Genomic DNA, 22,101 nt, shown 5'->3' on the forward strand with positions numbered 1-22,101 from the left:
GAGCCACCAGGGAAGCCCTATCTGCTTACTTTAAATAGGTGTACTAAGGTGATTTTAAGATGTGTAAAATATTATCGGTATTAAAATACAATACACTAATGAATTTAGAAGAAATGGAAAATTACGTAAGGTATTTATCATAGCTAGCATTGATGAGATTTTGCCAAATTTGGTACCTTTGCCTTAAGAATTTTTAATATTCACTTGCTCTGTTGCAGTCTCTGAAGAAACTTAATCATGCCAATGTGATCAAACTGAAAGAAGTTATCAGAGAAAATGACCATCTTTATTTTATATTTGAATATATGAAAGAAAACCTCTATCAATTAATGAAAGGCAGGTATGTCTTTATGAAAATTAAGTTTTCCCTTACTGTCCCCTCCATCAGTCCCTTAGGAGCCCTGCGGTATTATCACACTTTGCAATATACAGGTCCAAGAAGTAGCTTTAAATTAGCTGTTATCTTTATCAAAGGATAATGTCTAATTGGAGAAGAACCATCACTTTTCTGTTGTAATCTCTTAGAAGTCAAGATAAATATTTCATATAAACATACTATCTAGTTTTTGAAACAAAAACCTATAGTTTAATAGTAATAAAGTTGGCCTTGAGCAAAACTGAAAGAAGCATCTCCCTTGCTCTCCCATGCATCTTGTGAAGGTTAATTAAGGAATGGAGGAAAAAATGAAGTTGTGTTTAAGAAAGGACCTAGTAAACTGGGTCATTAGAATGCTTAAGTGAATGATAGAAATGTGTTATCAACACCAGGAAAATTCTCCTTTTTAAACATATGAACAGAATCTCTAAACAAGGGCAGTTTCAGTCATGTGCATGAGCATGAAAAGAATAACATTTTTGTGGTAGCTACTGATCACATCTGGAGATTAATGTCCATTTTACCTGTCTTTAAAGCCAGAGGTATTCAGCAAAAGATCCTAAAATATGAGATGAATTTCTCAGTGGATTAATGCTGATTTCTCTCTCTGTGTTTCTTATACACACACACACACACACACACACACACACACACTTTCTCTCTCTCTCAAGTACAAAGGATGATGAGTGAATTTTTCTTTAATCATATTTTTCTTTCTTTAATCATATTTCCTTCTTTCAAAAATACTGAATACATGTTATGTTCCAGACTGATAGCATTACAACATTAATAGCAGTTAAAAGTAAAGAAAATCTCTACCTCTCAAATTGGTGTTTATTTTTCTCAAGTTCTTTCTAACCCCTGTATGCAGGCATGCATGCTTTTTATGTAGTTGTAATTTTAGTGATGATACATTTCTTATTTGATTTATCCACTTACAGGTTTTCTTTTAATGCTTATACATAATATCCATAGTGACCACAGTTAGTATATTCTGTTAAACGACTATACAAAGCTTCACTTATCTCTCCACACTATTTAAAATAAGTAACTATCAATGGGAGAAAAGGTTGATAATTACAATGGATAATACTAATGTAATTATTTTGTAGCCATTAGAAGGGATAACTATGGAGATTATGAAAGTGCTTCAGTTCAGTTCAGTTCAGTTCAGTCGCTCACTCGTGTCCAACTCTTTGCGACCCCATGAATCACAGCACGCCAGGACTCCCTGCCCATCACCAACTCCTGGAGTTTACTCAAACTCATGTCCATCGAGTTGGTGATGCCATCCAGCCATCTCATCCTCTGTCGTTCCCTTCTCCTCCTACCCCCAATCCCTCTCAGCATCAGGGTCTTTTCAGATGAGTCAACTCTTCGCATGAGGTAGCCAAGGTATTGGAGTTTGAGCTTCAGCATCAGTCCTTCCAATGAGCACCGAGGACTGATCTCCTTGAGGATGGACTGGTTGGATCTCCTTGCAATCCAAGAGACTCTCAAGAGTCTTCTGCAACACCACAGTTCAAAAGCATCAATTTTTCAGCATTCAGCTTTCTTCACAGTCCAACTCTCACATCCATACATGACCACTGGAAAAACAATAGCCTTGACTAGACAGACCTTTGTTGGCAAAGTAATGTCTCTGCTTTTAAATATGCTATCTAGGTTGGTCATAACTTTCCTTCCAAGGAGTAAGCGTCTTTTAATTTCATACTGTCAATCACCATCTGCAGTGATTTTGGAACCCCAAAAAATAAAGTCTGACACTGCTTCCACTGTTTTCCCATCTATTTCCCATGAAGTGATGGGACCAGATGCCATGATCTTAGTTTTCTGAATGTTGAGCTTTAAGCCAAGTTTTTCACTCTCCTCTAACTTTCATCAAGAGGCTTTTTAGTTCCTCTTCACTTTCTGCCATAGGGGTGGTGTCATCTGCATATCTGAGGTTATTGATATTTCTCCCGGCAATCTTGATTCCAGCTGTGTGCTTCTTCCAGCCCAGCGTTTCTCATGATGTACTCTGCATATAAGTTAAATAAGCAGGGTGACTATATACAGCCTTGACGTACTCCTTTTCCTATTTGGAACCACTCTTTTGGTCCATGTCCAGTTCTAACTGTAGCTTCCTGACCTGCATACAGGTTTCTCAAGAGGCAGGTCAGGTGGTCTGGTATGCCCATCTCTTTCAGGATTTTCCACAGTTTTTTGTGATCCACACAGTCAAAAGCTCTGGCATAGTCAGTAAAGCAGAAATAGATGTTTTTCTGGAACTCGCTTGCTTTTTCAATGATCCAGCGGATGTTGGCAATTTGATCTCTGGTTCCTCTGCCTTTTCTAAAACCAGCTTGAACATCTGGAAGTTCACAGTTCACATATTGCTGAAGCCTGGCTTGGAGAATTTTGAGCATTATTTTACTAGCGTGTGAGATGAGTGCAATTGTGCGGTAGTTTGAGCATTCTTTGGCATTGCCTTTCTTTGGAATTGGAATGAAAACTGACCTTTTCCAGTCCTGTGGCCACTGCTGAGTTTTCCAAATTTGCTGGCATATTGAGTGCAGCACTTTCACAGCATCATCTTTTAGGATTTGAAATAGCTCAACTGGAATTCCATCACCTCCACTAGCTTTGTTCATAATGATGCTTTCTAAGGCCCACCTGACTTCACATTCCAGGATGTCTGGCTCTAAGTGAGTGATCACACCATTGTGATTATCTGGGTCGTGAAGGTCTTTTTTGTACAGTTCTTCTGTGTATTCTTGCCACCTCTTCTTAATATCTTCTGCTTCTTTTAGATCCATACCATTTCTGTCCTTTATCGAACCCATCTTTGCCTGAAGTGTTCCCTTGGTATCTCTAATTTTCTTGAAGAGATCTCTAGTCTTTCCCATTCTGTTGTTTTCCTCTATTTCTTTACATTGATTGCTGAGGAAGGCTTTCTTATCTCTCCTGGCTATTCTTTGGAACTCCGCATTCAAATGGGAATATCTTTCCTTTTCTGCTTTGCTTTTTGCTTCTCTTCTTTTCACAGCTATTTGTAAGGCCTCCTCAGGCAACCATTTTGCCTTTTTGCATTTCTTTTCCATTTCTTGATCCCTGTCTCCTGTACAATGTCACGAACCTCCGTCCATAGTTCATCAGGCATTCTGTCTATCAGATCTAATCCCTTAAATCTATTTCTCACTTCCACTGTATAGTCATAAGGGATTTGATTTGAAAGTGCTTACAAGTGGGTAAAAAACAGAAACCAAAATTATATTTATGTAACACTGACATCTTATATAAGAATTATACACATGGATTATGACTGGATTAGATACTGAAAAGTCAAAATAGTTTCTTCATCAGGTGGTGTGATTATGGGTAATCTTTTTGGCTTTGAATAATAATTTATGCTCTTTTAAATGTATGAAATGATAAATGAGCTATGTTGAGATATAATTTTGAAGAAAAAAATTAAGTACATATAAATGTAACAAATATTATATATTCATCTGATTTTAAAAATATATATAAACCTGTTGATGGAAGTAGTTAATACAATTGCAAATGAACACTAAAAAAAGAGTCAGCTTTGGAATCATGATTCAATTCTGGATTTCTAAATTAAATGGAAATAAAAGTGATATTGTTTAGAATATTATTCAATGTCAAGAGTGTAAATTATTTCCAAGTCCCCTATAAATGTGTTATTGTACTTTGATAATTTAAAAAATAAGAAAGAAGAAGAAAAAAGTATGAATTAAACTACTAACAATTGTACATGGTAAAAGGGCTATTTGAGGTTAAGTGCTATTTTTATACTGTTTTGGTAGCTTAACTTCCTGAAATATTGTTTTTGAGATTAATTTACAAGCCTTTCTTATTCAAGTAACCTTCTTTTCCATTTCAGTTGAAGACCCATGCACAAAATATTGGCTGTGATTCTATAACTGTACCTTTAGTATATACCATTCTTTCTACAAACTGAATTACATTACTGTTTATTTGTTCATTTCTTCACAGAAACAAGTTGTTCCCTGAGTCTGTCATCAGAAATATTATGTATCAGATATTGCAGGGGCTGGCATTTATCCATAAACATGGTAGGTTTTATATCCCTACATCTTTAGATTATTGTCAGTTTTGGATAGGAATTATATGTAAGCTATTATTAAATAAATAATATTATGTTAGATAGCTACAACTTTGGAGTGTGTGCCTACTAAATGACATATTTAAAAACTTCAGAATTTCTACAATTCTAAACAAAATAGAATTTCTATAATCTATAATTATCTTCCTCTATGTCAGAATTTTTTAACAGTTTGATCACCAGCGTTTAGTCTGTCATCATAAACCCACTCTGCTACCTTATTCCACCTAATTTTACCGTGGAAATGAAAAAAATATAAGGCCCCACTTTTGGAAAAGGTTGAAATGCTTTGATCTATCATGACCAATTACTAACATTTAACTAGTTTAAAGCCACACAAGCTATAGTATTTTCTAGTTTTCTTTAGTATTCACACATAGTTATTTCTATACTTGAAGAAATTAAATGCTTGCTCTTATTTTTATGAATTTCTTATTTATGTTAATCTTATAACTGATATTGTTTTTTGCATCTCTATCAAACCAAAATAACTTAGCCTGAAAAGTTAATATGATTTTTATGAAAAATTTTAATGAATGTTTAGAATCACTAGCTGTTTAGATATTAAGTGAGAAAAGTTTATGCTACCATTGCTGCATTTTGAGCATAACCATTCAAAAATCACTATCAATTAGTCTCCTTTCATGTTTCATCTGATATTTTCTTTTCTCTTTTAACTGCTACAGGAAATGAATAGAATTTTCTAAAAATGCCAGGCAGAAATACATAGAGTTTTCTAAAAATGCCATGCAGAACCCCATGTAAACCTTGTAAGAACATTCTTGAATTCCCAATCTTATATAAGCTATTAAGGTCTTTCAAAATCTAAAACCCATGATAATTTACTACAATTAATTGGTAAAAGTCAGTCATTTGTTGATTAAAATTAAGGATATATGCTATTTTTATTGTTTGTAGTGAATTCCTTATCTTCAACTCATTTTAAAACTCTGATCAGCATGGTAACTCTTGATTTTTGCATGTGTTAATTTATGCTAATAGAGCAAGTGTGGTGTGAAAAATCAAAAGCCTCATGAATTCTTTCGATTTTTTTGTAAAGAGTTTTGTGTTTTACTGTTATTTTTTAGGCTAGTAGTAAAATTGGTTTAGATTTCTTGGATATATAACAACTATCAGCAACTTCATAGCATAAGGGATTGAAAGAGGAAACTAGTTTGGGATTTAAAAATTGTTGCTAAAAGTAAAGGGTAATCTAGAGATCTCTTTTTAAGTGTCTCCATGGTGATTTGGGAAACCAGACTCAAGAACAATAGACATTTTTACAAAAGCTAATTTATTCTTGTCGTATTTAAACGTCTCAGATGTAATCCTTTGAGAAAACAGACACTTTTAAAATAGTAGCTGTCAAAATATTGAACTAATACTTTGGTTAAAATAGGACCAAGTTACCAATATATTTATACTATATAAGGTGGGGAAAACCTCAACTCTGGTTTAATTCTGTAAGATTTTATAGATTAATGTCACGTGCTCCCTCTCCTGTCTTCATCATGAAATTACGAGGTGTTTCTCTTGGAAGTGAATGAAATGGATCTCTGGCTAGCTGGAGTAAGGAGTACCGATGTCACATACAGCCCACAGCTGCCCTGAAGGGATTAGAACAGCTCAGGCTTAGAGAAGTCTTCCGAGCTCAAACCCTCTTGGAGTGATGACGATCACCTACAACCGACGAACTGGCCGTTCTTCATTCTCCACCCGGAAGGGTCGTTAGGATACAGGCCATCTGTGTACAGTCCGTGTGCTCTACATGCTCCCTAGACGTCTGCAAGGAGGGCTTTCGGCCTCCTTTTCACGGGGCTGCCGCGTAGCTTCAGGAACCATCTATTTTATACGTTAGTAGGTCAGTAAGGGGCTTCCCTGGTGGCTCAGCTGGTAAAGACTCCGCCTGCAATGCGGGAGACCTGGGTTCAGTCCCTGGGCTGGGAAGATGCCCTGGAGAAGGGAACGGCTTCCCACTCCAGTATTCTGGCCTGGAGAATTCTGGCCTGGGTCGCAATGAGTCGGACACCACTGAGCGACTTTCACTTGGTAAATAAGCATTATAATGTTTGGGATTGCCAACAAGGCAGCTACTGGAGAGAGCTGAGCTGTTAAATGATTTAAAGCAAGGAGTTGGTACAAATGTGTGGTGTTCCTGTTGTGCTTAATGCACTTCTCAAATAAGTGATTATACTCAAGGAATCGCGGTTACACTGTCAGCAGCAGGAAGACTAGCTGCACGGGCGTGAGCTGACGTGCAACCCTCCTAGAGCGTCACGCGACCACCTCTCTCCAGGCTGAACCTCCTCGTCTGTTACACACTCGTGATCACAGGGCCTCCTTAGGGCCGCTGTGCAGATTCACAGAGATGATCGTCACGTGGCAGTACTAACCCCGTGCCTGAACGCACCAGATCCACAAACAGAGATACGCATGGAGGGACTTCCCCCGGTGGTCCAGTGGCTAAGACGCTGCTCCCAATTCAGGGGGCCTGAGCTCCATCTCTGGTCAGGGAACTAGATCCCACATGCTGCAACTATAAAGAGTCCACGTGCTGCAGTGAAGATCAAAGATCCTGTGTGCCGCAACTAAGACGCAGTGCGGCCAAAGAAATAGAGAAACATTAAGAAAAAAAAAAGAAAAGGAAATACGTGTGCACATTTATTTTTACCCATCATATATACTGTATGAATTTCCTTGCCAAATCATTCTGAAAGCACAGTTCCCACCTCCCATCATTTTATAGACAATAAATAAGGTTTATTTTCCCCCCTAAGTTCACGCTCCTAATTAGAACAGAGAGGTTCAGCTACATCTTGTTAATAAATCAAATATGTCTAGATACGATGATTTATTGCTTTTCCTCTCTGTATTACCAAGGTTTTTTCCATAGGGACATGAAACCAGAAAACTTGCTTTGTATGGGTCCAGAACTTGTGAAGATTGCCGACTTTGGACTCGCAAGAGAACTAAGGTCACAGCCGCCGTATACGGACTATGTATCCACCAGATGGTGAGTAGCTTATGCATCCCTACAGTAGATTGTTCTGTGTCTTTCTGGAGGTTCCAATTCAAGTACTTAAAATACAGAACTGAATTTTTTTTACATTCCTTGGAGAGAGGGGAAGATTGGCTCATGACTCTTTTATTATTAAAAAGAGAAGGAAAAAGGATTTTACACATCCATTCACTCATTCAACAAATATTTGTTGAACATCTCCTGCTGGACGGATACTATTCCAGGCACTGGGAACACAGAAGGAGGGCTTCCCAGGTGGCTCAGTGGTAAAGGATACGCCTGCCCATGCGGGAGACACAGGTTCAATCCCTGGGTCGGGAAGATCCCCTGGAGAAGGAAATCGCAACCCGCTCCAGTATTCTTGCCTGGAGAATCCCATGGACAGAGGAGCCTGGTGGGCTACAGTCCATGGGGTTGCAAAGAGTCAGACATGACTTAGTGACTAAACAGCAACATCGACAAAGAAGAGAGCTAAACAGAAAAGAATCTCTGCCTCATGCCACTTACATGATAGCCAATACACAAACAGATCAAATGTATCATGAGTTACCAACAGAGAGACATACACAGGTCCATCAGAAAACATCAGAGGTCCATCACGTCTGGGTAGTCTGAGATGTGACACCTGGACTGCCTTACAGCGACAAGAATGAGAGGCCTACAAGCCACATAAGCAGTATGATGAATCTCACGGATGCAGTGCTGAGAGCAAGAGCCAAATGGAAAAAGAGCACGTTATGGGATTCCATGTAATGTACAAAAATAGATCTAACCTATGCTGTTAAAAGTCAGGATAGCGGCTGCACGGTGGGGTGAGCGGGGGCGGAAGTGACTGGCAGAGTGCAGCAGAGGGACCGTCTGGGGGTGCTGACAGCATGCAGTCCCTTGATCTGGGTGCTGGGTCCGTTCTAACTGTGAAAATTCAGCAAGCTGTATTCCTGGGACACGTGCTTTCCTCTGTATGTATCAGTTCAGTCCAGTCGCTCAGTCGTGTCCCACTCTTTGTGACCCCCTGGGCTGCAGCACTCCAGGCCTCCCTGTATATCACCAACTCCCGGGGCTTGCTCAGACTCATGCCTATCACATCGGTGATGCCATCCAACCATCTCATCCTCTGTCATCTCCTTCTCCCGCCTTCCATCTTCCCAGCATCAGGGTCTTTTCCAATGAGTCAGTTCTTTGCATCAGGTGGCCAAAGTATTTGTATTATACTCCAATGAAAGCAGTTAAGACTATTTGAGTATCAGATAGTGATATGTTATGACAGAGAAAAATTAAGTCTGGAAGGGGACGTGGGGTTGGAGGAGGCACCGGAGGGGAAGGGCATGTTGCTGTTATTTTTTCCTTCTGTTCTGGGTTTTTGGCTTCTTAGCTCCCTGGTTGAACCTGTGTTGGAAGGCCTTGTCCTGCATTGTCTGCATCCCCTGCATTGGAAGGCAGAGTCTTAGCCACTGGACCGCCAGGGAAGTCCCCGTGTTGCTGTTTTAAACAGAAGGTCTCAGCGATGCTGGGGTGTGGGGTTGGGGAGATGCCGAGAAAATGCTGAGTGTAAATGCTGAGACCAGGCCTGGAGGCAGGATCGCTCTGCACAGAGCAGAATGAACACTCACGGCAAGAGCAGGAAATGCGGTTAGAGTGTTTGTGGGGCGGCCAGATCTCAGAGGTCCCTGTGGATCACAGTAAGGGTAGGGGTGGCCTGCTGATCTGTGAGAACTGGGGAGACCCTTGGGGGGCTCTGAGCTGCCGGATTGGAAACAGAATCTAGAGGAGCACAGGCAGAACCAGGAGACCAGGGAGGAGGCTGTTACACTTTTGGGGCAGAAGATGGCAGAAAATGACTTGGATCTCGTGGCCGTGAAGGTGGGGAGAGGGACAGGATGCGGAGTGTGTTTTTAAGGCAGAGCAGACGTGGGGGATCAGACAGGGGGGTAAGGAAAGGAATCAGGCACTTCCGGGGCCTTTCTGTGAGCAGCTGGGAGGCTGGAGTGGACCCTGATGGGGATGGCGCCGCTGCGGAGCTCCAGGTTGGGGGAGGCTGTTTTCAGGTGAGGGGTGCCCCTGAGATGTCATTGTAGGCAGCAGGCCTATGGCCTGGGTTCATGGGGCAGGGCTGGGCTGGACACATAAACTTGGGAGATCTCAGTGTTAAAAATTACAGCGTTGGATGAGGTCACTAAGGGAGCAAGTGTGGTTAAAGAATGAATCAGTCTGAGGATGGAGCTGGGAAACGGTGGTGGTATGTCTGGATTTGCTCAGGACAGTCTTGGCCAGGGCCTGCTTTCAATAGTTTCAGTAAAGCAAGCTGGGTCACGTCTGATTCCCCGCTACTATATGCTTCCTGCTTCCCGGGTCGTAGCTGGTAACATGAGAGATGATGAGCCAAGTTCACACTTTAACACATAGCTAATTAATAATGCCAGTTTGCTTTTTTTTTTTTAATTTTTTTTAACAATTAAAAAAATTTTTTAAACAATTTTAAAAACATGAGTGTCTTCAAACTGGCTTCGAAGAGAAAAATTAGTTACCTGATTTCTAATAATGGTTTGATTTTTTTCATCACAATCCATGGAATCAATGTGAAGCTTTAGGAAGGTCATTCTTTGAAAAGTGAAATGGCTGACATGACTGGGATTGCTAGTTAATTTTAGTTAAAAAAAACTTTTGCATTGAAAATAGCATTCTTTTTGCAGTGATAAACCAAATACAAGTTTTAAAGATGCTGAACATCATTAAAACAGTATTCTTACTAAACTAAGAAACCTAGAAAGCTGAAGGATATTTGGTGAGGATGCACATCTGTTTTGTAACTGCTTCCAAATAAGCTGCTAAATTGCATTCTAACAAAACAACAAGTTGCAGTTGTCATAATACACACATTACACATACCCACAGACAGAGCCTAGCCAACCACACATTCTCTGATGACACTGAGGTTGACTTCAAAGATTGCTGCAGCATGGCTGTATGTTTTTCTCTCTTTGCTGTCATTTGGGTTTTAGAATTGTTTGAACCTTTGAAAAACTGCTTTGTAAGTCAATTTTAATGATTTACAGTGGTGCCTAGCTTTTTTGTAATAATCCCTTTATATTTTGGTTGCATTTTATCTCAAATCCCTTGGAAATCCTCCTTCAGAATTTTTGATAAACAGAGTGTCAAAAACTCACACTTCTGAAGTTTATAGCAAACTGGAATTATTGAAAACGAGGCTTGCAAACAGGAAGATAATGATATTTATCCCTACAAAAGCAAAAGAGGAACTGAACAGATCAAGTGCTAAGAGCTCAAAGTATACTAGTTTTTATCTGTTTAAATGTATAGTTAGAATTGGAAAATCTCCTCTTACCAGGAAGAATCTTTTTAGGGAGCTTCTATTTTCAACTGGGTAAATTTAGATCCTGTACTGAAATGGAGTGAAATTGAGACTATTTGTTTTCAGCATCTAAACCTGGCCAAACATTTGAAATAATTTTGTCTCATAAAACTATCAAAACATAGTAACAGGTGTTGGCAAGGATGTGGAAGAATTGGAACCCTCATAGGTTGTTGGTAGGAGTGTAAAATGGTACAGAACAGTCTGGCAGTTCCTCAGTGGATAAACATATAGTTACCATGTGATCCAGCAAATTCCACGCCTAGGTGTATACCCAAGAGAAATGGAAACATGTGTCCACACAAGCACTTGTGACTGTTCATAACAACATTATTGTAATAGCCCAAAGTAGAAACAACCGATGAACAGACAAACAAAAGGTGGTATAGCCACACGGGAATGCTGTTGTTCTGTCACTCATGTCCAGCCCTGCGACCCCATGGACTGCAGCACGCCAGGCTTCCCTGTCCTTCACCATCTCTGGAGCTTGCTCAAACTCATTTCCTTGATGCTATCCAGCCATCTCATCCTCTGTCATCCCCGTCTCCTCCCACCTTCAATCTTTCCCAGCATCAGGGTCTTTTTCAGTGAGTCAGCTCTTCACATCAGGTGGCCAAAGTACTGGAGCTTCAGCCTCAACGTCAGTCCTTCCAATGAATATTCAGGGTTGATTTCCTTTAGGATGGACTGGTTTGATCTCCTTGCAGTCCAAGGGACTCTCAAGAGTCTTCTCCAGCACCATAGTTTGAAAGCATCAATTCTTTGGCACTCAGCCTTCTTTATGATTCAAATCTGACATCCACACATGATTACTGGAAAAATCATAGCTTTGACTATACAGATATTTGTTGGCAAAGTAATGTCTCTGCTTTTTAGTACACTGTCTAGGTTTGTCATAGCTTTTCTTCCAAGGAGCAACCGTCTTTTAATTTTGGGGCTGCAGTCACTGTCTGCAGTGATTTTGGAGCCCAAGGAAATAAAATTGGTCATTGCTTCTACTTTTTCCCTTTCTATTTGCCTTGAAGTGATGGGACTGGATGCCATGATCTTAGTTTTTTGAATGTTGGGTTTTTCACTCTCCTCTTTAACTTTCATCAAGAGGCTCTTCAGCTCCTCTTCACTTTCTGCCATTAGTGTGGTATCATCTGCATATCTAGGGTTGTTGCTATTTCTCCCAGCAAGCTTGATTCCAGCTTGTGGAATATTATTCAACAATAAAAAGAAAGAAGTTCTGATACATGCTACAATATGGACAAACCTTGAAAACATGTTCAGTGAAAGAAGCTGGTCACAGAAGACCAGACAGTGTATGGTTCCATTGATATGAAGTGATGAGACAGGCAAATCGATAGATCGGGGGTAGACTAGAGATGCTGGACCCAGGGCTGTTGGAGCGCTGTGGGGTTTCTTTGGGGGATAATGAAAATGTTCTCAAGTTGATTGTGATGATGGATACACAACTCTGTGAATATACTAAATTATCAATTAAGGGAATTGAGTCAGTTGAAGAACTGCCACTTTCAAACTGATAAGCAAAAAAAAAAAATGGATAAATAAGCACAGTATATATTCAATATCCCGTGATAAACCATAATGACTGTTAAAAAGAATGTATACACGTGTAACTAAATCACTTTGCTATACAGCAGACATTAACACAATATTGTAAATCACTATACTTGAATAAAATAAACTTTAAAAAAAAGGGGGGTGGGAAGCTTGCCACTCAGGGATAATCTCTGTTAATCTTTTGTTTTCTGTCCTTCATATGAATGTATCAGGATGTAATGTGTTGTAAAATTACACAGCTGTTCCCATTCAGGATATATCTGCTTCCATTCAGAGCTTCCCCCCTTTCTTTAGTATATTATATAGCATTTTCACATCTGTTTGTAGGAGTCCCTGTCTTAGGTCACGTGGACATTTCATGATATTTGTCTCGAGCTCCGCTATGAGTTTGTGGTCAGGAAACATCTGCTCCATCCCATAGAACCCCAACACAGAAAGGCACTTAACACCTGGCCCTCGACTGAGATGCACGACCAAACAAAATGAGCGCCTTCTGCCCCTCCATCTCAGAGACGCCCCCCGAAACGGCCTTTTCGATTTTGTGTTCTCTTTGCTTAGGTATCGCGCTCCTGAGGTCTTGTTAAGATCTTCAGCCTACAGCTCTCCCATCGACGTGTGGGCTGTCGGCAGTATAATGGCTGAACTCTATACACTAAGACCACTTTTCCCGGGGACAAGTGAGGTCGATGAAATCTTTAAGATTTGCCAGGTTTTAGGGACTCCCAAAAAAGTAAGTACGCTTATCCCTAAATTGTTGTAACTTTTCATTATTTATAACTTTCAGCTAGCAAGCTGGTATTTGCATTTTTCAAATAGGCTTATGCTCTAACGGTTACTTTACTAATAATCTTTTTTTTTTTTTAATTGGGATGGAATGAGGACTGTAAGAAGCTAGAATTCTATCAGGTTGTAGAAAAAAGGTGCTTGCCTCCCTTGAAGAACATAAGGGAAGATTTTCTATATTTAGAGTTCTGTATATTTAACTTTGAGCAGATGACCAGCTGATGGCTATGGAGACATCCTTGCTCAGAATCTTTCCTCCTCCTTCTGTGAATGTCCATTGGAATCAACTTATTAATGCCAAATGTCCTAGATTTTATATTCTCTTTACCTTTCTTTGTTTACTTTTATATACCTCTGCCACAGATATTTAATTTCTTGAAATGAGGACTTTTCAGTTAACTACTGCACTCAGCTAGACTTCACTTTCTGAGTTATACTTATTTAATAAGTTTAAATATGTATAATTAGGCCTTACTTGAGTCTGTGCCTCATAGTTAACATTAGACAAGTTAACACAGCTGTTAAAACAAAACTGTCATTTCCCAGCTATGTGCAGTTTTTGACATTGGACGCAATGCATTAACATATAATGAGGATCTTTGTAATAGTTATTCTCTTTGTAAATCACTTGTCCTTAGTTGTTCAAACTCACCTGGGTACCATCATCATTAACATTTTGAAATTTGTAAGAGTGCTTTCTCACTTTTCCCCTAGCTCTTAATTCAGTGTTCTGTCTATACTGTTTCTAGCACTGAACTAGGTATGCCATTGGACTTCATTTGCACATTTATTTATGAGTCAACCCATCATACCCGAGTGATTTTTATATTATTACTATGTTTTAAACTGATCACTAAAAACATTTTCTTATTGCTCTCTCTCCCCCACTTACATATTCCTTCAACAGAGTGACTGGCCAGAAGGGTACCAGCTTGCATCCTCTATGAATTTCCGCTTTCCCCAGTGTGTTCCTATAAACCTAAAAACTCTTATTCCCAATGCCAGTAATGAAGCCATTCAGCTTATGACTGAAATGTTGAACTGGGACCCAAAGAAACGACCAACAGCAAGCCAGGTAAGACAAACCTCCTTGGTATAGCTTTCTTTTCCTTCTTTTAATTTGAGGTTTTACTCTTATCGGGGGTATCTTTCTTTGCAAAGACAAGTCTATTTTTGACCAGAGTTTTGCCAAGAGAAGTAAGCCCTAAAGCTTAAGGCACCCAGTGTACCTAATGAATTAACTTCCAGGCGTGTAAGATTCTTGGAAAAATTGCAAAAAATAGCCACTCCAGTGATTTTCTGTGTTTTGTGGTTCAAATGAGGAACCCTACGGAGGTTGAGGCTGAAGAGAGTCAATCTCTAATGATAAAAATTCAGGCATGGGACGAGCTCATTAGGAAGCAACTTGTCATGGGTGGTAAAAGAGCGCCTCTTCAGTTAGACAGCCTCGTAGGATTTGCGCTGCTCTCCTGCGGGTTAGAGGACTCCTGTTCCTCCACAGCCCGTCGTCCCTCCGCGGGAAGGAGCCTCATCTCTCTCTCCATCTCTCTCTCCCGTTCCCACAAGGGGGCAGCCTGTGACACCCACGCTTGGCTTCTTTGTGACTTAAACCTTCAACACCTTTGGAGGAATCTTGTCTCATGGTCTTTTAAAAACAGCACAATTTTATCTGCAAATGGCTTAAATTAAAAAGTCATGATGGACTTCATGGTGTTCTTATTGTTATTTAACTATTCATTAAGTGTTGAAATAAACCAAATAATAGTTTGGCTTTTTAAACATTTAATTTGGAAAATATTTTCTAAAGATCAACTGGAAGAACAGATAGGAAAGAATAACCAAGGCAGGCTTGAACGAGAATAAGTAACTTGGGGGATGGTGGTGGGGTAGACAGCTTGCCCTATCAAATATTAAAGTAATCTGTAACGGGGCTTCCTGGCAGCCCAGTGGTTAAGATTCTGTGCTTCCACCACTGGAAGGGGTACGGGTTCCATCCCTGGTTGGGGAACTAGGAGTCCTACATGCTTCATGATATGGCCAAAAAATAAATTGTATTTATTACAAGAAAATCATAATCTGTTAAGTGATAGTAATTACAACAGTGAAGATACTGGCATATGTATGTTTGGTCACTCAGCTGTGTCCGACTCTTTGTGACCCCCATGGACTGTAGCCCACCAGGCTCCTCTGTCCATGGGGTTCACCCGGCCAGAATACTGGAGTGGGTTGCCATTCCCTTCTCCAGGGGATCTTCCCATCCCAGGGGTTGGGCCTGGGTCTCTGGCATTGCAGGCAGATACTTTGCCATCTGAGCCACCCTAGGACTCATGTCCTTAACAGTAATACTGATATTAATTAATGATAATAACTAATATTTATTGAGCAGGGGCTTTATGTAAAATTTCTGGCAGTCCTCACAAAAACTCTATTAGGTACACGTAATTATCACTGCTTAAAAATTAATAAACTGAGGAACTCAGACATTGCATAATTTGTGCAATGTTGTATAGTCAATAATTGGTTGAAGTGAGATAAGTAAGTAAGGTAAATAGCAAAAGGCACAGTCACAAAATACTTTAATAGGGTCATTTTCTATTATAAATTCTCATAGTTTAATGTATTTTGAGTGGTAATATGAGACTTTTCTATTCTAATTTTTTATAAATATATGTGTATTTACTTTATACAGACTTACAGCTTCTGCAACTGTATCTTATGCCAGTACCTTCACTGTTGTAATTACTATCACTTGACTTTTTTTATAATAAATACAATTTACTTATTTTTTTCCCACACCATATGTATGTATATGAAAGATAATGTAAATGAAAGACTAAAAAGAAATACTGAAAAGAAAAACATCAAAATGTGAGCAGTAATTTTCTCTTTGGTGTTGGCTTTAGAGATAATTTTAATTTCTTCTTGAAAACTTTCTATACATTCCTATTCTATGCAATCAGTATTCCCTCAACAAACAGGAAAAAATGTTATTATTTTTTAAAGATCCCCTGTTTCTTTAAGGATGATAGCTGGTATCTTAAAGGGGAAAAGTTACAGATGAAGCCTTGAAATTGCAAAACACACTCATAAATGTCCTAGCTCCAAAATGTACATTATTGCCTGAGGAATACGGACATGCTAATTAATGGGACTGCTTAATTCAGAATTGGCCTCCTGGCTGCCAGGTACTGATGTGTTTAAATCACCTACAGTGGTCGAGGTCCTACCCCTGCATCGGGTGAGGTAGGGGACACAGCAGAGTTTCTAAGGGGAAAACTCAGAATAAAACTTCCCCCCACTTCTGCCAAAACATACCTACCTGCCCTTAACCTCTTTCTTGTTCACTATTTCAGTGTTGGGCTTTTCAGTGGAAGCAGGGAGACATGGTTAAGTTCCAGATGCTGCCTCTGTTCCTTCAAACTCTGCCCCTGCATGCCTAAGATGTTCACCGGGGGTCACAACTCTGCCTCCACGTGGCGGGTGGGGACTGGCTTAGGGCAGGAAGTGCAGGAGAATGGGACTTGGTTACCTTAAGGAGCCACCCTCCACCAACACACACACATACACATACACACACAGACACACACACACACATACAAAACAATAGAACTGGGAACTTCCCTCCCCATCCAGACATGTAATACTGACAAAGATCTATCTTCACAGATGAGCTGCAGAGAAACCTTCAGACAGCCTCCAGACTAGTTGTCATCAACCTTGGTGGTGTGTTAAGTCCCTCAGTCATGTCCGACTCTCTGTGACCCCAGGCTCCCCTGTCCTTCCCCATCTCCCGCAGCTTGCTCAAACTCATGGTGATGCCGTCCAGCCATCTGGTCCTCTGTCGTCCCCTTCTCCTCCCGCCTTCAATCTTTCCCAGCATCAGGGTCTTTTCCAGTGTCAGCTCTTTGCATCAGCTGGCCAAAGTACTCCTCGGTATTCCTGACATTTTTGGCCCAATAATTCTTTGTTGAGGGGACGGGTGGGGGGCGGGTCGTCTTGTTCTTTGTACGATATTTAGCGCCATTCCTGCAGCATGCCTAGACACCAGGAGTACTTCCCATCCCCTGAGTTGTAACAATAAAAAATAACTCCTAAGGGGCAAAGTCTCCCCAGTCGAGAACCCCTGCTCAAGACTGTGTCACCCAGTCTTCAGGTCCCCCCACCCAACTTTCACGTAATAGCAGCAGTTTGATGACTGATCCAATTAAATAGTGACCATTTTAACTAGTATTTTCTTTCTTTTCTTTCTTGTTTTAACTAGTATTTTTATATTCTATCCCCTAAGTAATCTTCTCTTTGCTGGTATATTGTTAAAATAGGCTTTAACATGTATATGCTTGCAATCTTCTTTCTTAGAATTTTTTGTATTGCTAGTCAATATGGAGTTATAGTTAGAACAACCCTGAATTTTAAATGATGCTAGAGTTTTTCATTTAAAACAAACTACGTAGAAGGTTTTCTTAACTCATTTCTCTTAATGCCTTTATGGGGTCTAAAGCATTATCAGTATCTACCATTTTGGTTTGAATTTTTTTTTTTCAAATTCAGCCAATGTTACAAGCTAGATTTTGTTTTCATACAAAGCCTTTAAAAGAACATTTGCTTTGACTGGATGTGAAAATTACTGAATGTGGGTCTTATAGTCTCCTACTAACATGTACTTTTTCATGTTTTAAATGAAATTTATTTATTTATTTAAATTTTTTTATTAGTTGGAGGCTAATTACTTCACAACATTTCAGTGGGTTATGTCATACACTGACATGAATCAGCCATGGAGTTACACGTATTCCCTATCCCGATCCCCCTCCCACCTCCCTCTCCACCCGATTCCTCTGGGTCTTCCCAGTGCACCAGGCCCAAGCACTTGTCTCATGCATCCCACCTGGTTCTCAAATTATTTTTTCCTGGGTATCTTTTTTTTTTTTTCCTAAGATGTTTATTTATTTATTTGACTTTGCTGGGTCTTAGTTTTGGCACACAGGATCTTTAGTTGTGGCATGTGGGATCTAGTTCCCTGACAGGGGATCGAACCCAGGCCCCCTGTATTGGGAGCACAGAGTCTTAGTCACTGGACCACCAGGGAAGACCCCCCTGGGTGTCTTTTTAAAGTCATCACATAAGGGAAAAAGTAGATGCTCTGTAAATCTTTGAAGCTTACCCAGATGAGTGATACATGCCTAGTCCAATGCCGGAAGATAGTGTATATGCAATAAATTTAGGAGAAACCATTTTTCCTTTGTTTTTGCCATGCTGCTACAGGCTTTGAAACACCCATATTTTCAAGTTGGTCAAGTATTAGGCCCTTCCTCACATCATTTGGAATCGAAACAGCCTTTAAATAAGCTTGTGCAACCACTCGAACCAAAGCCATCTGCAGCGGATCCAGAACCTCAGCCTCTGCCGGACATAAACGACCAGGCTGCCGGACCGCCCCAGCTGAACAGCCAGCAGCCACTGCGGTCCATCCAGCTGCCGCAGAACGCGGGTGTCCAGCCAGCCCCCAAGCAGCACAGTCCGCAGAAAAGGCCGCCAACCCTCTTTCCAAGTATCGTCAAAAGCATGCCCGCCGTAAGTAGCCCAGTATGACACTTTAGATGTGATATTTAGAGGTTTGGTTCCACTAGGATTTCCTTTCTAGGCATCCTCTCAGTGTTGGGGAAGATGTAAAAGATGTTTGTCTGTTTCATTTATCAGTACAGACCCAGAACCCAGACCAGTGTCTAAAAGTGAAAGTGTGAGTTGCTCAGTCCTGTTCAACTCTTTGTGACCCCATAGACTGTAGCCCGCCAGGCTCCTCTGTCCATTGGATTATCCAGGCAAGGATACTGGAGTGGGTTGCCATCCCCTTCTCCAGGGGCTTTTCCTGACCCAGGGACCAAACCTGAGTCTCCTGCATTGCAGGCAGATGCTTTACCTTCTGAGCCACCAGGGAAGCTGTCTGACACATGGTAAATTCTCAACAAATATCTGTTGAATGAATAAATAAATGTCCACACTGATTTTGAACCACCCCCAGGGTCCTAAGGAGTCCACGTTATCTTTGGGACAATTCTGACTACTAGAAAGTTCTTCTCACAGTGAACTAAAATCTGGTTTCAAAAAGAAAAATTTTTTTTGATGTGGGTCATTTTTTAGTCTTTATTGAATTTGTTACAATATTGTTTCTGTTTTATATTTTGGTTCATCTGGGAGGTATGTGGAATCTTAGTTCCCACACCAGGGATCAAAGCCACAATCCCTGCATTTGAAGGCAGATTTTTAACCACTGGGCTACCAGGGAAGTCCTTGGTTTCTGTAGCTTTAAAAGTGAATCACTCTTCCAGAAAGGCAGCCTTCAGATACTGAAAAGTCACCCTTCTCTTACCTGCCGCTTTCTCCAGGAGAAACACACCCCCAGTTCCCTCCCAGGCTCCGCTGGGACCGGCACTCACTGATGGCTGACTCCCCCGAGCCCCCTTCCCATCCTGCATCCCCCTTCCCCAGAACTAGAGGCAGATAGCAGGTAGGAAATATAAACTGGGTGAATCACCACCGGAGTTCTGGAACGCTGTGTTCGCTCATGCCATCAAGGGTTATGTTTTTTTTTTCCCCTTGAAAGGCACATAAAATGGTGACTTGTAGCGGGAGGGAAAGAAAGGAAGTTCACATTCATAGCTACTCAGCGCGTTGCACGATGCAGCCCCCCATGTGCATTCCCAAAGTGACCTGTACCATATTCACCACCTTTCTCCTCTAGTGCGCTCTCTTTAGTAACTGCCGTTAGAGTCTTTGCCCCCAGCTGGTACCAAACTTACTAATGTAGAGTTCGTAAAAATCCACCTGCTACTTTATAAAAGTTATTAATGCTTTCCCTTTTCCAATCTTCTCAGACATAAGACGACTAGATGTTACTGGCGTTGTTCAGCAGCACCTAACCGAAATAAGAGTCTCAGACTCAGACAAGGATACCTTTGATTAACTCTGCCCATCTGAGGCTTTGGATCTCCTTGTTCTCCTTAGTCTGGAGGTCATTCTCTCTCAAACACCACCTTTTGTTCATCACCGTCATTGTGGCACCATCAGCTTCAAGCAATGGCATATCCACTCTTTAAGCATCTTCTTGCCTCAAATGCAGCTGAATTTGCTGACTTTGCTTCCAAATTCCCAATTTTCAGTCACCTTGGGGATTTCTCAGTTTATGTGAGCCCCAGAACACCCACGTTAATCTGAATAAAACTGCCTCATTGTCTGCCCCAGCCTAGGTCTTCTTCCTCATTCCTTGCTAACAGAGCCACCCCTCTGAGACAGCCGGGCGCACACTGTGAAGTCTTGCCTGCCTCTCCTTCTCTGTGTCCCGTAGGATCACACCCGATGACTTAAGACAGAACCTGACCCCTTGAGGCTTAAACCAGGAGGGGTGTTTTTCTCTGATGGCAAGAAGGCGGGTGGTGGGCCAGTCAGGGCTGGTGCCCCTTGTAAAGGGCACCAGCTTGCCCTGTCTCCCTTCCCCACCGCCACGCTCAGCGGGAGGCTCCCGGTCCCAGGATGGCTGCTGCTCCCCAGGGTGGCGCCCGCCATCCCGGGGGGAAGAGTGAAACACACAGGCACACGCCGCTGGCAGAGCCTGACGCTGGTCCTCCTGGAAGCCCCTCCCAGAAGATGTGCACTGCGTCTCGCTGGCTAGATTGTGGCCCCTGGCTCCGCAGAGCTGCGAGGCAGGCTGGCATTTTTTTAAGATATTTTCCATGGGCAGACTGCTGCCCAGAAGAGAGTCCTAGTAAGGAGACAGGAGGGTGGCTACTGAGGGGCAGCCAGCAGTGTCTGCTACACTCACCTTGACCTCTGTTCAGAGAGACCTGAGTCCAGACCCTTTATTCCTTGTGAACAGAAGCGTGTGCTTTCTCGAGCATTCCAACCACGATGAGTCCGCTGTCCTTGTCACTGCATGCCGCTCTAACTGCAAAGGCCTCCTCTCTGAGGAGCCTCACCTTTCCCAAACGCTGCCTTTATTACATCACTTTTTAGCTCAAAAACATCCAGCGTACTCCACGGCCCAGAGGATAGCTGCCACATCTTAGGGATTCATGGAAGGCCCTTCATCACAGAGCACCCTTCTGTCTTTACAGCCTTGTCCTCCAACCAGCACAACACATCCACTCCAGTCAACTCCGCCTACCTTTTCTTCCTGGAACACCCACTGGCACTTCTTTAATGAAAAGACATACTTTATCCATTTCCTCTTCCAAGCTGTAGAATAACAACAGCAGCAACACCCAACATACCTAACATGGTCACACTCACATGCAAGAAAGTGAAAGTCAGTCGTGTCCAACTCTTTGTGACACCATGGACTATACAGTCCATGCAATTCTCCAGGCGAGAATGCTGGAGTGGGTAGCCTTTCCCTTCTCCAGGGGATCTTCCCACCCCAGGGATCGAACCCAGGTCTCCCGCATTGCAGGCAGATTCTTTACCAGCTGAGCCACCAGGGAAGCCCATACATGCAAGGACCTGTGCTAAAAACTTTTAATACATTTTACTATCAAATCCAAAAACACTGAAGTTAGATATAAATGCTTTACCCCCCTTCACCACCACCATTTAAGGGGAAGGAAACAAAGGCTTTGAAAAGTTAGGTCATTTGCCCAAAAAGCCACCCAGGGCAGTTTTCTAGATTGCACATCAACGAAGACTCAGCTCTGATCCTAAGTACTCAAGCCTCCCCCAAGCCAGGTATCCAGAGACCTCTCAGAATCCTATCACACTTTTAACCTGGGCCGTCTCTGCCAGCATCTTAAAACACTGCACCCGTCTGTCTCCTTAACTCTGCGCAAAGCCCCCTGAGGCCAGGGACGGCCAGCACCGAGTGT

General features: G+C 41.5%; 1 protein-coding gene across 1 annotated transcript in view; it reads left to right on the forward strand.

The window, feature by feature from the left end:
- MAK (male germ cell associated kinase) overlaps positions 1 to 22,101 on the forward strand; it is a 47,788-nt gene that overhangs the window by 12,597 nt on the left and 13,090 nt on the right. Inside the window, exons 4-9 of the mRNA XM_065912498.1 lie at positions 219 to 340; positions 4,379 to 4,458; positions 7,389 to 7,521; positions 13,025 to 13,196; positions 14,157 to 14,324; positions 18,512 to 18,820. Coding sequence (XP_065768570.1) covers positions 219 to 340; positions 4,379 to 4,458; positions 7,389 to 7,521; positions 13,025 to 13,196; positions 14,157 to 14,324; positions 18,512 to 18,820 — 984 coding nt within the window. The remainder of the gene's footprint in view (positions 1 to 218; positions 341 to 4,378; positions 4,459 to 7,388; positions 7,522 to 13,024; positions 13,197 to 14,156; positions 14,325 to 18,511; positions 18,821 to 22,101) is intronic.

The sequence above is a fragment of the Muntiacus reevesi genome, chromosome 20, assembly GCF_963930625.1.
Source record: "Muntiacus reevesi chromosome 20, mMunRee1.1, whole genome shotgun sequence".
Classification (NCBI taxonomy): Eukaryota; Metazoa; Chordata; class Mammalia; order Artiodactyla; family Cervidae; genus Muntiacus; species Muntiacus reevesi.